The 15559-nt window shown below is 42.9% G+C and overlaps 1 protein-coding gene across 2 annotated transcripts in view; it reads left to right on the plus strand.

The window, feature by feature from the left end:
- The window catches only part of LOC112219602 (E3 ubiquitin-protein ligase UHRF2-like), a 39552-nt gene extending 25588 nt beyond the window's left edge, over positions 1-13964 (plus strand). For both annotated transcript variants that reach the window (XM_024380971.2, XM_042302099.1), the window contains exons 8-16: positions 3516-3623; positions 3954-4058; positions 6449-6555; positions 6806-6968; positions 9240-9377; positions 9797-10013; positions 10249-10400; positions 11321-11419; positions 12421-13964. In XM_024380971.2, the coding sequence (XP_024236739.2) occupies positions 3516-3623; positions 3954-4058; positions 6449-6555; positions 6806-6968; positions 9240-9377; positions 9797-10013; positions 10249-10400; positions 11321-11419; positions 12421-12567 (1236 nt within the window). In that variant the 3' untranslated portion in view covers positions 12568-13964. The remainder of the gene's footprint in view (positions 1-3515; positions 3624-3953; positions 4059-6448; positions 6556-6805; positions 6969-9239; positions 9378-9796; positions 10014-10248; positions 10401-11320; positions 11420-12420) is intronic.
- Positions 13965-15559: the final 1595 nt, after the last annotated feature.

Consider the following 15559-nt stretch of genomic DNA (forward strand, 5'->3'; position numbering starts at 1 on the left):
GCGCCTTGTGCTGCTAACAGAAGCCCAGGCTAGTTGAGTAAACTGAGCTTTCGGCCTGTCGAGTCACAATATTAGCAATACAAAGTAGATCTCTTCTTCACAGCTTTGTAGCAGAGTGACTGGGCAGATTGGATTATGCTGAGGCGCGGGGCACCGGTCTATGGCCCGTAACGTGAACGGGCAAAAGCCGTGAGGGAGGAGCGTCCTTCTCCAATCGGAACAGTAATCTTCGGTCATGTTGCCAACAAAGCAGCATTGGTGCATTGTCCAACTTCTTATCAAAAGCAACCACTTTTGCATGTGGAAACACAGAATTCTTTTCATTTACATCAAATCGGGTCCTTTTCCAACAATGCAGAGTTAAAGGTAAGATAAAATACAATCCAAAATGTAAATAGTGACACAAGGACTACATACACAGCAAATAATGAGTGAAAAAAGAACATGGCTATATACAGGGAGTACCAGTACCGAGCCGACGTGCAGGGGTACGAGGTAATTGAGGTAGCTATGTACTACATATACAGTGCTTTCAGAAACTATTTGTACCCCTTGACTAATAACTGGATGTGTTACAGCCTGAATTGAACATTTATTAAATATTGTTTTCCTCACCCCTTTTACACACACTACCCCATGATGACAAAGTGAAAACATATTTTTATCATTTTTACAAAACGTTTTGAAAATAAAATGCAGAAATATCTCATTCATACTTGCTCCAAACATAACACTTTGTTTTCAGGATATAAAGTACATTTCTTTGCATCGTCTTTTTTGCAGTTTCACTTTACTTTTCACTCTTTCATTTAGGTTAGTATTGTGGAGTAAGTACAATGTTGTGATCCATCCTCAGCTTTCTCCTATCACAGCCATTAAACTCTAACTGTTTTTAAAGTCACCATTGGCCTCATGGTGAAATCCCTGAGTGGTTTCCTTCCTCTCTGGTAAGGACGCCTGCATCCTTGTAGTGACTGGGTGTATTGATACACCATCCAAAGTGTAATTAATATCTTCACCATGCTCTAAGGGATATTTAATGTCTGTTTTTTACCAATAGGTGCCCTTTGCGATGCATATGAAATCTTCCCTGGTCTTTGTCGTTGACTCTGTTTGAAATTCACTGTTCAACTGAGGGACCTTACAATTATCTGTCTGTGTGGGGTACAGAGATGAGGTGGTCATTAAAAAAAATGTTTTACTTTATTATTGCAAACCGAGTAAGTCCATGCAACTTATTATGTGACCTGTTAAGCAAATTGTTTTACTCCTGAACTTTAAGGTTAGCTATAACAAAGGGGTTGAATACTTTTTGAATCAAGACATTTCAGCTTTTCATTTTTTATTAATTTGTAAAAATGTCTAAAAACATAATTCCACATTATGGGGTATTATTGTGTGTAGGCCAGTGACACAAAACACTTTGAACGCACTGTAGGTAGGTGTAAAGTGACTAGGCAACAGGATAGATAATAGACAGTAGCAGCAGTGTATGTGGTGAGTGTCAGTGTGTGTGTGGCATCAGTATGCATGTTTGTGTGTGTGTGTGGGCGTATGTAGTGTTTGTGTGTTGCGGTGTCAATGTAAGCATGTATGAGTGTGTGGATAGTCGGTGAGTTTGTGTAAAAAGGTTCAATGCAGGTAGTCCGGGTTGCTATTTTATTAGCTATTTAGCAGTCTCGTTTAAAAGTCTTATGGCTTGGGGGTAGAAGCTGTTCAGGGTCCTCCTGTTGGTTCCAGACTATAAATGTTGGGCCTTCCTCTGACACTGCCTGGTATAGAGGTCCTGGAGGGCAGGGAGCTCGGACCGAGCAATGTACTGGACCGTACGCGCTACCCTCTGTAGCGCCTTGCTGTCGGATGCCAATCAGGTGTCATACTAAGTGGTGATGCAGCCAATCAAGATGCTCTCGGTGGTGCAGCTGTAGAAAATTTCAGCCTCCTGAGGGGGAAGAGGCATCGTCGTGCCTTTGAAGCTCTTGACCCGCTCTACTACAGCCCAGTCGATGTGAATGAGGGCTTTCCTGTAGTCCACGGTCAGCTCTTTTGTTTTACTGACGTTGAGGGAGAGGTTATTGTCCTGGCACCACGCTGCCAGGTCTGAGACCTCCCTATAGGCCGTGTCATTGTCGTCGGTGATTAGGCCTACCACCGTCGTGTTGTTTGCAAACGTTTTATTATGGTGTTGGAGTCGTGGGTGAACAGGGAGTGCAGGAGGGGACTAAGCACGCACCCCTGAGGGGCCTCTGTCTTGAGGGTCAGTGTGGCGAATGTATTGTTGCATACCCTCACAACCTGGGTTACTCCTTAATTACTTCACTTTTGTTTAGAGTTGACTTTGCCCTGGGCTTTGAACGGGCATCTGGTTCACGTTTGGGAAGCAGCCCGTGTCCAAAACGAATTCAATCAACTTTTACCTCATGCAAAACACGGCCTGCCCGGGCTGTATTCATTGAATCCCCTCACTAAGATCTCCTAAAGGAGTGCATTGGCAGGTAGCAGTAGTGACCAAATGGGAAGAAAACGGACTGAGACAGGGAAGGACTACCTGGACTTGTCCAATAAGAACCACTCAAATTCGTTTTCCATTGCAAAATGTTTTGCGACATTGTACCCTACAAATTAGGGTTTGCCAAATTTCACGAACTTTCAATAATTTCCCTGGTTTTCCTGAAATCCTGTTTGGAGTATTCCTGCTTATTTATTATTTCCTCCTGATTCTAGGTATCCTCTAACTGGGATTTCGGGAAAATCAGGGAATTTATTGAAAGTTCCCCGAAATGTGCAACCCTAGCCCTACTGAACAAAACCCTCTACTTTTTACTCTGTTTCCTTCTGTTTGGTGCCCACTGAACATGGCCCAGGCCCACAGTGAGGCCTTTATGCTCTGACTAAGCCGTGTGTAATTCTTTGTTGGCACTCTCCTCTCAAGCTGTGAGGTGACGCTAACAATGCCATTTAAAATGACTCAGCAGAGTGAAGTTCTTTTCCTGGAACCATACTTGAGGAAAAAGAACCCCATTGTTTCCCAGTATACAACATGAATGCTTCCCAAATGACACCCTATTCCCTATTTAGTGCACTCATTTTAACAAGGGTCCATAGGGCTCTGGTCAAAAGTAGTGCACCATAGGGAATACGGTGCCATTTAGAACGCATCCCGTGTTAATTGAAAACGGCCTATTCTGTACATTTTAACATCTATATACATGAATGTGCTAGAGGTTTTGTTTTTCTTATTTATTTGTCTTATCATTTGGGAATGTTATGAGATAAGGAAGACTGAAGAATGAATCAAATTGTCCAATGCTTTAACAAGAAACATTTCCAGCCCTGAAAATGGATTATTGTTATATATACAAAACCATTCAGGTCTGATTACACTATTATGGTAACTAAAGCTTCTACTAGTAAGCCCTTTGTTTATGTAATGTGTGTGGTCCAGCGTGGGAATACATGCTAGCTAAAACATGCATGAATAGGTCCTTTCCTTGAATGCCATGCTCCTGTTTCAGGGTATGGCCTGTGTGGGGCGCACTAAGGAGTGTACCATCGTCCCCTCCAATCACTACGGGCCCGTACCTGGTGTTCCCGTGGGAACAACATGGAAGTTCCGTGTTCAGGTGAGCCAATGGCAACCCGATTTCGTACCATGGGTCATACCGGCAGGGTGATACATGTTGGATGATTCCTCACAGAGAATGTTTCGAACAATACGTTATGTTTTCAAATCATGGCGATGTTGAATCCGAAAGGATTGTTACTTTAAGTGAACTTTATTGGCTTCTAGTTGTCAACGCTGATATTCTGACACAGATTTGTTTACGTAGCCTGTATCGCATGTTCCTTCCCTCTTTCTCTATCCCTCCCATATCTCACATCACCCATCCTGACTCTCCCCCACTCCTGTTCATTCTCCCTATCTATATTCTCCTCCCTTCCTGTGTTCCAAGGTGAGTGAAGCTGGAGTGCACAGGCCCCACGTGGGAGGTATCCACGGCCGCAGTAACGATGGCTCCTATTCGCTGGTGCTGGCCGGAGGCTTCGAGGATGAAGTGGTGGGTTTCTTTTTAAATTGTATTTTCATTTCTGCGGTTGTTGTGTTTGAACTAAGCAATCTAGGAGCGTGGGAGCGGGCTCTCTCCCTCTGTTTTCCCTCTCTATTCTCACTTCCTCTAATGTCCCATGCTGTTTGTTCTTGCTCTGTCTTGTCTTTAGCATGGGAGGAGGGTAGGATGGAGGGAGGATGGTAATCTGTCTACCCATCCATCTGGTCCTCACACAGATGTTGTCTGCCTCTTTCTCCCACCCCCGCTCTCTTTCTCTCCCTTTAACATATTTGACTTTCTTAAAGGATTTACATCCTTTTAAGAATACAGCATAGCTCTGGAGAGTGCATTTAAACCACTATGATGAATGTTTAACTGGGATTCGTCTGGAGGATGGATTTGGATGGACTTTGAACGTATTTTCAATGGATTTTGCAAAAGTGTTCATACCCATACATAGCCAGTTATAATTGTAATGGCTTAGCAGATAATAAAAGACAATCAGTATTTACCTGGCTAAAAGAGAAGAATTCTTATGTAAATGTGATATTTTTTTTATTTTTATAAATTATTTTAGAATAAAACTGTAACGTAACAAAATGTGAAAAAGGTCAAGGGGTATGAAGGCACTGTGTTCACATTCTATTTATAAAAAGTGGGATGAAAAATGGATTTAATTGTGAAATTGGAAGATTATTATTTTTTCATTAATAGAAATTAAATAAGTAAAATATAGTTGTTGCTGAAGCATTCCGCTCCCTGAGTCAATACATGTTATAAACCCCTTTTGGCAGTGATTACAGCTGTGAGTCTTCTTGGGTAAGTCTCTTAAGAGCTTTACACACCTGGATTGTGCAATATTAGCCCATTTATTGTTTTCATAATTCTTCAAGTTCTGTCAGGATGTTGGGGATCATGGCTAGACAGTAATTTTCAAATCTTGCCATAGATTATTAAGCAGATTTACATTGACACTGTAACTTGGCCACTCAGGAACAAGCAGCTCCAGTGTAGATTTGGCCTTGTGTTGTAGGTTATTGTCCTGATGAAAGTTAAATTACTCCAAGGTTTTCCTCTATGATTTTGCCTGTGCTTAGCTCCACCCTGTATCTTTTTATCCTGAAAAACTCTCTAGTCCTTGCTGATGACAAGCATACCCATAACATGATGCAGACACTACCATTTTTTTAAATAAGGAGGCAGTTACTCAGTGATGTTGTGTTGGAATTGCCCAAAACATGAGGCTTTGCATTTAGGCCAGTGTACTCCTTTGGCAGTTTTTTTGTTTTTCAGAATTACTTTAGTACCATACAAGGCTCATGTTTTGGAATATTCTGTATATTTGTATTCTTCTTTTCACTTTGTCATTTATGTAATTATTGTGGAGTCCCTACAATGTTGTTGATCTGTCCTCAGTTTTCTCCCATCACAGCCATTGAACTCCGTAGCTGTTTTAAAATCAACAATAGTCTCATGGGAACATCCTTAAGCAGTTTCATTCCTGTCTTTAAAAATATGTTTTAATTTAACCTTTTATTTAACTAGGCAAGTCCGTTAAGAACAAATTCTTATTTACAATGACTGCCTACCCCGGCCAAACCCTAACGACTCTTGGCGAATTGTGTGCCACCCTATGGGACTCCCGATCATGGCCGGTTGTGATACAGCCTGGACTCAAACCAGGGTCTGTAGTGACGCCTCTAGCACTGAGATGCAGTGGCTTAGACTGCTGTGCCACTCTGGAGCCCTATCCTGCTGCTCAGTTTAGAAGGATGACTGTATTTTTGATGTGTCTAGGTGGTTCAATACATAAACCACAGCATAATTATTCACTTGACCATGCTTAGAGATATTCATCGTCTGATTTGTTATTGTTACCCATCTACCAATCACTGTCCTTCTTTGAGGCTTTCAAAAAGCTCCCTGGTCTTTGTAGTTCAATCATATGAACCCCTATTATTTCACACAGTAAGTCCATGTAGTTTACATTATTATTTGATTTGTTAAGCCAAATTTTACTCCTGAACTAATTTAGGCTTGCCTAAACAAAGGGGCTGAATACTTATGTACATAACTAATTAGATAATAGTTATCACATTTTAATTAATCTTTAAAAAAGTTAGAATTTTTCTTCCACTTTGACATTAGAGTAGATTGTTGAGCGTTGACCACTTTGCAACACAATAAAATATGAAGATATCCAAGGGTTATGAATTCTTTTGCAAGGCACTGTATGTTGACTTAACTGAGTCTCGGGCTTAGATTTCATACTTGTGACTTAGTCAGCTAAAGAAAATGCAAGATTAGTCCAGCATGTGCAGGGGCTGTGTTTATATATATATATCTATATCTATATGTGTGTGTGTGTCTCCTTTTAACCCTCTGACCTCCGCTGTCAGGACAGGGGAGATGAGTTCACCTACACGGGCAGCGGGGGTCGCGACCTTTCAGGGAACAAACGCATCGGGGAGCATTCCTTTGACCAGACCCTAACCCACTATAACAGGTACAGTAAACAAACAAACACAAGAAGTACCACCTGTCCTGTTTCTCTCCCTGGTTTCAACCAAGACGGCAGGCTTCATAGTGTACTTTTTTTTATTTTTTTACTCAAGTCAATGTAAAACCGTTGCAAGCCAGTGTTCATCAACCTGTCCCTGGAGATGCAAAGGGTGCTGAGTCAAATGTGTTAGTGCTGAACTAGAATGAAAGCTAGCTCCCTTCATCACATGACCCTTTGACCCTTGCTCTCTCAGGGCCCTGGCGCTGAACTGTGACGCCCCCATCAACGACAAGGACGGGGCGGAGTCCAGGAACTGGCGTGCGGGGAAGCCAGTGCGGGTGGTGCGGAGCTCCAAGGGACGACGCATCAGCAAGTACGCCCCGGAGGAGGGCAATCGCTACGATGGCATCTACAAGGTGCATTAGCTAGGGGACTAACTTCTGTCATATGAAATTGCAATGCATGCAGTTGAAGTCGGAAGTTTACATACACTTAGGTTGGTTGTCATTAAAACTAGTTTTTCAACCACTCCACAAATGTCTTGTTAACAAACTATAGTTTTGGCAAGTCGGTTAGGACATCTACTTTGTGCATGACACAAGTCATTTTTCCAACAATTGTTTACAGATTATTTCACTTGTAATTCACTGTATCACAATTCCAGTGGGCCAGAAGTTTACATACACTAAGTTGACTGTGCCTTTAAACAACTTGGAAAATTCCAGAAGATGTCATGGCTTTAGAAGCATCATTTGAGTCAATTTGCGGTGTACCTGTGGATGTATTTCAAGGCCTACCTTCAAACTCAGTGCCTCTTTGCTTGACATCATGGGAAAATCAAAAGACATCAGCCAAGACCTCAGAAAAAAGATTGTAGACCTCCACAAGTCTGGTTCATCCTTGGGAGCAATTTCCAAATGCCTGAAGGTACCACATTAATCTGTACAAACAATAATACGCAAGTATAAACACCATGGGACCACGCAGCCGTCATACTGCTCAGGAAGGAGACGCGTTCTTTCTCCTAGAGATGAACGTACTTTGGTGTGAAAAAATGCAAATCAATCCCAGAACAACAGCAAAGGACCTTGTGAAGATGCTGCAGGAAACCGGTACAAAAATATCTATATCCACAGTAAAACAAGTCCTATATCGACATAACCTGAAAGGCTACTCAGCAAGGAAGAAGCCACTGCTCCAAAACCACCATTAAAAAAGCCAGACTACGGTTTGTAACTGCACATGGGGACTAAGATTGTACTTTTTGGAGAAATGTCCTCTGGTCTGATGAAACAATAGAACTGTTTGGCCATATGATCATTGTTATGTTTGGAGGAAAAAGGGAGGAGGCTTGCAAGCCGAAGAACACTATCCCAACCGTGATGCACGGGGTGGCAGCATCATGTTGTGGGGGTGCTTTGCTGCAGGAGGGACTGGTGCACTTCACAAAATAGATGGCGTCATGAGGGTGGAAAATTATGTGGATATATTGAAGCAAAATCTCAAGACACCAGTCAGGAAGTTAAAGCTTGGTCACAAATGGGTCTTCCAAATGGACAATGACCCCAAGCGTACTTCCAAAGTTGTGGCAAAATGGCCTAAGGAAAACAAAGTCAAGGTATTGGAGTGGCCATCACAAAGCCCTGACCTCAATCCTATAGAAATTTGTGGGCAGAACTGAAAAAGCATGGGTGAGCAAGGAGGCCTACAAACCTGACTCAGTTACACCAGCTCTATCAGGAGGAATGGGCCAAACTTCACCCAACTTATTGTGGGAAGCTTGTGGAAGGCTACCCGAAACGTTTGACCCAAGTTAAACAATTTAAAGGCAATGCTACCAAATACTAATTGAGTGTATGTGAACTTCTGACCCACTGGGAATGTGATCAATCTTTCTCTACTATTATTCTGACATTTCACATTCTTAAAATAAAGTGGTTATTCTAACTGACCTAAGACAGGGAATTGTTACTAGGGTTAAATGTCAGGAATTGTGAAAACTTAATATAAATGTGTTAGGCTAAGGTGCATGTAAACTTCTGACTTCAACTGTACTTCAATGCAATAGTATTTTGTTTTGTATTGCCATATTGGTTGATACAAAGAAGGCATGCCCATTACATTGCTTTATACTAAGTTGTATGCTGGAGTGTGGATATTGGAATTGAGCCCTGGTGGCTCCTTGCCTGTCACTCAACCTCACCATTTTGGATCCTTTATGCATTTACCTCTCTCCTAGTCCCTTGTGACAAACTGTCAACAGCTGTTTGGGTTGTGAAATCAGAAATCCATTACAAATGTAATAGAAAATGGCATCAAAATAAATCGGATGAAGATATTGTTGGGTCTGGTCCTCATTATGAGTCATGATTTTTGAACACATTTGATTTCTTCAGATGGGCCATCACGGTAAACACAACACGCATGGTTTCAGGGCTGTCGCTAACAAGACAAGATTAGGAAATATTTCATCTGCTCTTTTTGCCATCCCTTTTTTGAGAGGAATTTTCAAAGCAATATTATTTTTTAGTGCTATCCCTGTCTTACTATAAACTCCTGTTTAGTTATATCTTCACTGGATGTTGCTGCTGTGTGTGCCCATAGAAATAGAATTTCTAGAACGAACATTCCCATTCAAGTCTGTGTTCCGTGGAGCAGCAGTAATTATTTTTCTGTGTGTGTCTCAGGTGGTGAAGTACTGGCCGGAGATAGGGAAGTGTGGTTTCCTGGTGTGGCGGTACCTGTTACGGAGGGATGACCTGGAGCCTGCTCCCTGGACACCTGAGGGCCTGGAACGCATCCAGAAACTGGGCCTAGCTGTGCAGGTAAGTGAGGGTCTTCTGTCCACCTGCATTTGTTTTTATAGGACATTATAATAGTATGAGAAGGATAGGACAGGCTTTTTGTTATGACTGCTGTTTCAGTGGCTAACTCTCTTATGTCTTAATTTCTCAAATTAAAAGTGCAATATTCTGAAATCGCTCCACCATTTCCTTGTTGGAAAAACGAGAGTAGTTTGCCTAATTTCAGTTTTATTGACAAAACAAGCACTAATCATTGTACCATCTAAACCGCTGTTAAATAGTATATTTTCAGTAACCACAAATATTGTATTGATCCTTTGTCCTTTGTTTGTTAAAAACAGTTGATGTTTTTATCTGACGGCCTTGACTGTCTCTCGGAGTGCCCCTACTACAGTATCCGCTGTGTTTTCGTACGACTCTGTGTCTCTTTGCCTCCACAGTATCCTCCAGGCTACGTGGAGGCCATGGCCAACAAAACCAAGAAGGAGGCTAACGCTCGACCAGGGTGCACTAGGAGCAAGAAGCAACCTGGACGGGGACGGCCACGGCTACACCCCCTGGAGAAGAAGGTGAAGGAGGATGAGAAGAAGCCCATGGAGGGTACAGAACAGCCACAGAGCAACGGCAGTCAGAAGACACCCAAGGACAAGGAGACGGGTACCTGTTGAGACACAGCTAGGAATATAAGCCAGAGACAGAAGCGATGTGTTTTTTTTTTTAGCTTTGTGTGTACAGTATACTGTATATCTTGTGCACTGCTATGTGCAATTGTTATGACGAGGCATTTCAGGGGTTGTTTTGAAGGTGTCAAATAAAATGTTACCCCATCTTTGAATAGAATCGATATGTGTACATGCATCTATAAACAACGTGTGTTGGTGTGCTTTGCCAGAGGTGTGTAAGGAGTCGGCGGAGCCCCGAGCCAAGCGTCTGAAGATGGAGGAGGCGTTCCAGCTGACAGAGCAGCAGCAGAGCCTCATCAAGGAGGACCAACCCAACAAGAAGAACTGGGACGAGGCCATGGGACACCTCAAGGAGGGGCCGGTATGTATACACCACCACCCTACCTCACCTCACTGACCACTAGACTAACTACAACTACACTGAACAAAAATATAAACGCACATGTAAAGTGTTGGTCCCATTTTTCATGAGCTGAAATAAAAATCCCAGAAATGTTCCATACACACAAAAAGCATATTTCTCTCAAATGTTCTGCACAAATTTGTGTATATCCCTGTTAGTGAGTATTTCTCCTTTGCCAAGATAATCCATCCACCTGAAAGGTGTGGCATATCAAGAACCGCAGTGCAACCACACCAGCCCAGGACCTCCACATCCAGCTTATTCACCTGCGGGGTCATCTGGGGAGGGGGAAGGGGGGGTTCTGAGGATAATTTATGTCTGTAATAAAGCCCTTTTGTGGGGAAAAACTCATTCTGATTGGCTGGGCTTGGCTCCCCAGTGGGTGAACCTGGCTCCCCAGTGGGTGAACCTGGCTCCCCAGTGGGTGAACCTGGCTCCCCAGTGGGTGAACCTGGCTCCCCAGTGGGTGAACCTGGCTCCCCAGTGGGTGAACCTGGCTCCCCAGTGGGTGAACCTGGCTCCCCAGTGGGTGAACCTGGCTCCCCAGTGGGTGAACCTGGCTCCCCAGTGGGTGAACCTGGCTCCCCAGTGGGTGGGCCCCTGCCCAGTCATGTGAAATCCATAGATTAGGCTTAGTGAATGTATTTTAATTTTCCTTCTACACAATACTGCCTCACAATGTAGTCTCCTGACTTACTACTTCTAAACAATAGCTGAACCAACACAAGAGTCTCAGCTAGCTACACAACCTACCTACAAGGGCTTGTATGCACTTCTATTAAATGAAATGAAGCAGATGATCCATGGCTAACTAAGATGTGTGATGCTGCTGTTACTATTGTGACAGCTGAGCCTTTAGTTCCTGTCTTTCTCTGTAGAACTTCCTGAGGAAGGTGGAACAGACCTTCATGTGTGTCTGCTGCCAAGAGCTGGCCTACCAACCGGTCACCACTGTCTGCGCTCACAACGTCTGCAAGGTGTGTAACGTGTGTGTGCACTTGCATCCGTTGTAATGATTTGTTTGCGGGACTATAATTGATGACTAATTGTGGTGTAGTAATGGAAATGATAAACAGAAGTTGAAAAAGTATGGGGACATGACAAAAAAGGAAACAAGATATTAGATGCGTTGAAACAACAAAGGTCTAAGAAGGGATCTTTGAGGAACACCACAAGACATCATAACCTTATTAAGCATGAAACACACCAAGCATGTCACTGCCGATAGGTACTTATCACAGTGGGAAGCCGTTCCTTTTCTTGCTAGACTGAAAGCGGTACCTGCTGCGTGACGAACAGACCGCAATGCTCGTCAGTGACCAACCATTTGACTTAGAGCCAGTCAGAGAGCACGGACCCCCATGTGGAGGAGACAAAAAAAAATAATTAAAATGTCATTCTCACCGTACATTCCTGGATGAAACAGTTACACTTCATATGCACTGTAGGCTATGGGATGGTAGCTAGCTACGTGCATAGACGCAATGCACACAACACCAAATACTTCCGTAGCTAGCTAACTAGCTATGTTGTGCTAGCTAGCGAATATGCTAACGCTAGCTAAACATTTGGCTATGGGCTGGCACTGGCCGTTTAGGATTATGGAAAGTGAATTCAATTGTTTATTCGTCATCTTGCTAGGTAGTTATCTAGCTGTGGCCATATGGCTAGTATCAACAAGGGTCTTCTACAACTTAGCAAGATGGCTTTGAATCTAAACGCAAAGATATGCATTGCCAAACATAGTTACTGTCACCTTCTGGTTTGGAGTATTTTAATAAGGCTGAGTAGCTGACGACTTGAAGGTCTTTGCTGTGTGAATACTAAAGAGATTGACTGCCGACACAGTTCAGAGGTGCTAAATACAGGCAAACGTTTGACAATCCTACCACTGTGTCTGAGCTTTTAGATACCTATGCTGTTTCTGTGATCTGTGGCATTCTCACTCTCTCTCACTCTCTCCCTCCCTCCACCCCAGACCTGTTTGTTGCGGTCTTTCCGAGCGGAAGTGTACACCTGCCCTGCATGTCGCCACGACCTGGGTAAAGATTACATCATGGTCCTCAACAAGACTCTACAGCTGCTGTTGGACCAGTTCTTTCCTGGCTACAGCAAGGGCCGATGAGGCCACACACATTACATGTACACGGCGACACACACACACACACACACGCATAGATACACACATTTGCACTTACACAAGTAGTTACACAAATAACATACCGATGATGCACACATACAAAACCTACGTATAGACATACATTGGTACACACATACATGCCACCTGTTGAACTTGGACTGTCCCCATTTTAACTTCACCAGCCTGAAATCATCCATGCCTCAGAAGACCTCTCCTGAGCATCACCTAACCCTGCCATGGATTCCCTTCCTGGGTACCACCACCCCTTAACCCTTCAAAGGGTTCCCTTCTTCCCAAGCCTTCCACGTCCCCAGTCCGCAGATACTTCATCACCTGTCCATGTGAGGAACAGCCAGCAAGGATGCTAATGCTAACCATAGCCATGTAGAGAATATATGGCTGTAACGTGACGTAGCCTCCAGGGGGAAGGTGCCTAAAGTCAGCACCTATAGGGGTCAGGGGTTTTGGGTCACAACCTAGGGAAGCGGGGTGATGGGAAATGTAGTGTACAATGTTAGTTTTTTGTTGTTGTTGTTACTGGTCCATTTGAATTTCAGCCTGTTCCTCCCTTTCTTCTTCTCTCTGATCTCCTTTCCTTTTTTGTTTGTTCTCGTGGTGATGTCCTTTTCGTTCAAAGAATTCAGGATTTTTTAAAGACATGCAAATGCAAAATGTTTTAAATTATGCTATGGTCTCTAAAGCAGCAAAATGTGATGTGCATTCCTTCCTACTGCTCAAGGCGCAAATATACAGAACAGAAAAATAATTTTTCTCTCTTCTGTATCGACTCGCAAGCTAATAGTTTCCTTCTCCTCTGTGAGCTTTGCTTCGTCCCCACCGTCCCTAGGGTTGCAAGATTCCGGTAACTGCCCAACATTCCAGGTTTTCCAGAAATCCCAGTTGAAAGATTTGTGGAATCAGGAGGGAGAAAGCAGGAAATCCAGGAATCCTTCAACTGGGATTTTTGGAAAAGTTGTGAGAATTTTGGGAACATTTGCAATCTTACCTGCCCCCAGTCGTGTACTCTACCTACCACTGCCGTGGACTACAGTAACTGTCTAATCGTCAAGTGGACGCTTCGCTTCAGCTTTAGTGTTGTGTTCTGTTTTTTTTTTGCACTTATTGAAGAAAAAAAGATGTTGAAAATGAAAAAAGTAACGTCTATAATTTCCTATCATGCTACTACAACATATGGCATTTTTCTATCATTTTAGTTGCCTATTCTATTTTAGTCATTAGTTATTATTTTATGTGGCAACCTTTACCTGCTGCTGTCAGCCTGATTGAAGAGTTTCATTGCTTCATATTGTGATCTGAAATTTTATACATGGTATGATAATACTTGATATGCACCTATTAAATATTTTGATTCCAGAAAAAAACGATTTTCTGTTCAGTTTTCTTCCAGCCCAAACTGGGCTGCTGCAGGCCTCGGCGGAAACATTGGGTTCTGGCTGCCATTCATGCCAAGAGGATATATCTTCCCCTCTGCTCCCGTCACTCTACCTCATATTCAGATTCCACCTAGTTTCTGCTATATTGCTGTTACATAGTGCTATAACATCTGTGAAGGACTGGAGAAACTTGCCTGCGTTTACACAGGCGGCCTAATTCTGATCTTCTGCCACTAATTGGTCTTTTGACCAATCCGATAAGATCCTTTGCCAATAATTGGGCAAAATATCAGAGTTGGACTGCCTGTGTAAAGGCAGCTTATCTATATATAGGTTAGTCTGAGATTGAGAATGTTAATGTGTAGAGGCCCCATGTATAGGTAGGTACCTATTACCTACTCGACAACTCAGCTGATCAGTGTAGTAGAGCCACAGCCAGGCGTTGTGCTATGGCCTGGTTACTATACGAAAAAGTTTCTACGGTGAAGTGTAAATGGTCCCGAACGCTGAGCTGAGTATACAGGATGGAACGTTAGACTTTCTGTGCCACTGACTGCAACGTAATGGTTCCACTTTTAAAACCCAGACAGATAAACCCATGGAGAAGGTGATCACAGAATGAATTAGGGTAGAATAGAGCCAGGTTTTCTTGAGTAGAGGATTTCACCTCTGGATTCTGCAGGTGATATGGCATACATACAAAGAACATGAGATGTAGTGGCTCTGCAACGTTTACATTTTAATGATCAGAGATAAACCCATTGAGAAGGTAGTCACTGTCTTAAGTTTGTCTTTGTAAAGGGACTAGGGAGAGAGGATTATTTCACCCTTGGATTCTGCAGGTGAAACTAAAGCAGCCAGGTAATCTTGACTGAGGATTTCTCACCTTGATTGTGCAGGTAAAACGCCATACATTCAAAATGGTGCAGGTGATAACGAGGAACATTGTTATTGACCTTGTGATGAGCTGCCCCCTAGTGGAGTAACATATTACACTTTTCAAGTCTCCAATAGTACACTATTTCGCTTACTGCACAAACATTACTAGGGCTGTAATTCTGATTCTCTACCCTTCTCCTGAAGTGTGCACTAGTATGCATGTAAAAGCATTGGACTAGCTGGCATTTCAACCACATTCTTCACACCAGTTCATTACTTTAAAATCCATGGGGGAAGAGAATGTAGCCCTAGTGTGCAGACAAGGGCCTTTTCTCAATCTCTTGATTCTACACATCCTCAAAATGCATCGGAAGGGAGTGAACCTTGACCCTCTTCCTCCAAAGCAGTTGATACAGCAAAGACTAATTGATTTAAGCCATGGAAACCATTTGAACAACTACAACTGCGTTACACAGGGAGCCCAATTCTGATCTTTTGCCCAAGTATTGGCACAAGCTTGGATTTGTCAAAAACACCAATTTGTGGCGTAAGATCAGAGTCGGCTGCCTTTAATTCAATCAATTGCATTTCACTCCGAATATTTACACTATCAGAGAGTTGTTTGAACTGTCAAAATGTGTTATTGCAAAGAAATACTGAACAGTAACTAGCATTCAACTTGTCAACTTCTGGAATAAGAACCA

The sequence above is a fragment of the Oncorhynchus tshawytscha genome, linkage group LG20 (assembly GCF_018296145.1).
Source record: "Oncorhynchus tshawytscha isolate Ot180627B linkage group LG20, Otsh_v2.0, whole genome shotgun sequence".
Taxonomy (NCBI): domain Eukaryota; kingdom Metazoa; phylum Chordata; class Actinopteri; order Salmoniformes; family Salmonidae; genus Oncorhynchus; species Oncorhynchus tshawytscha.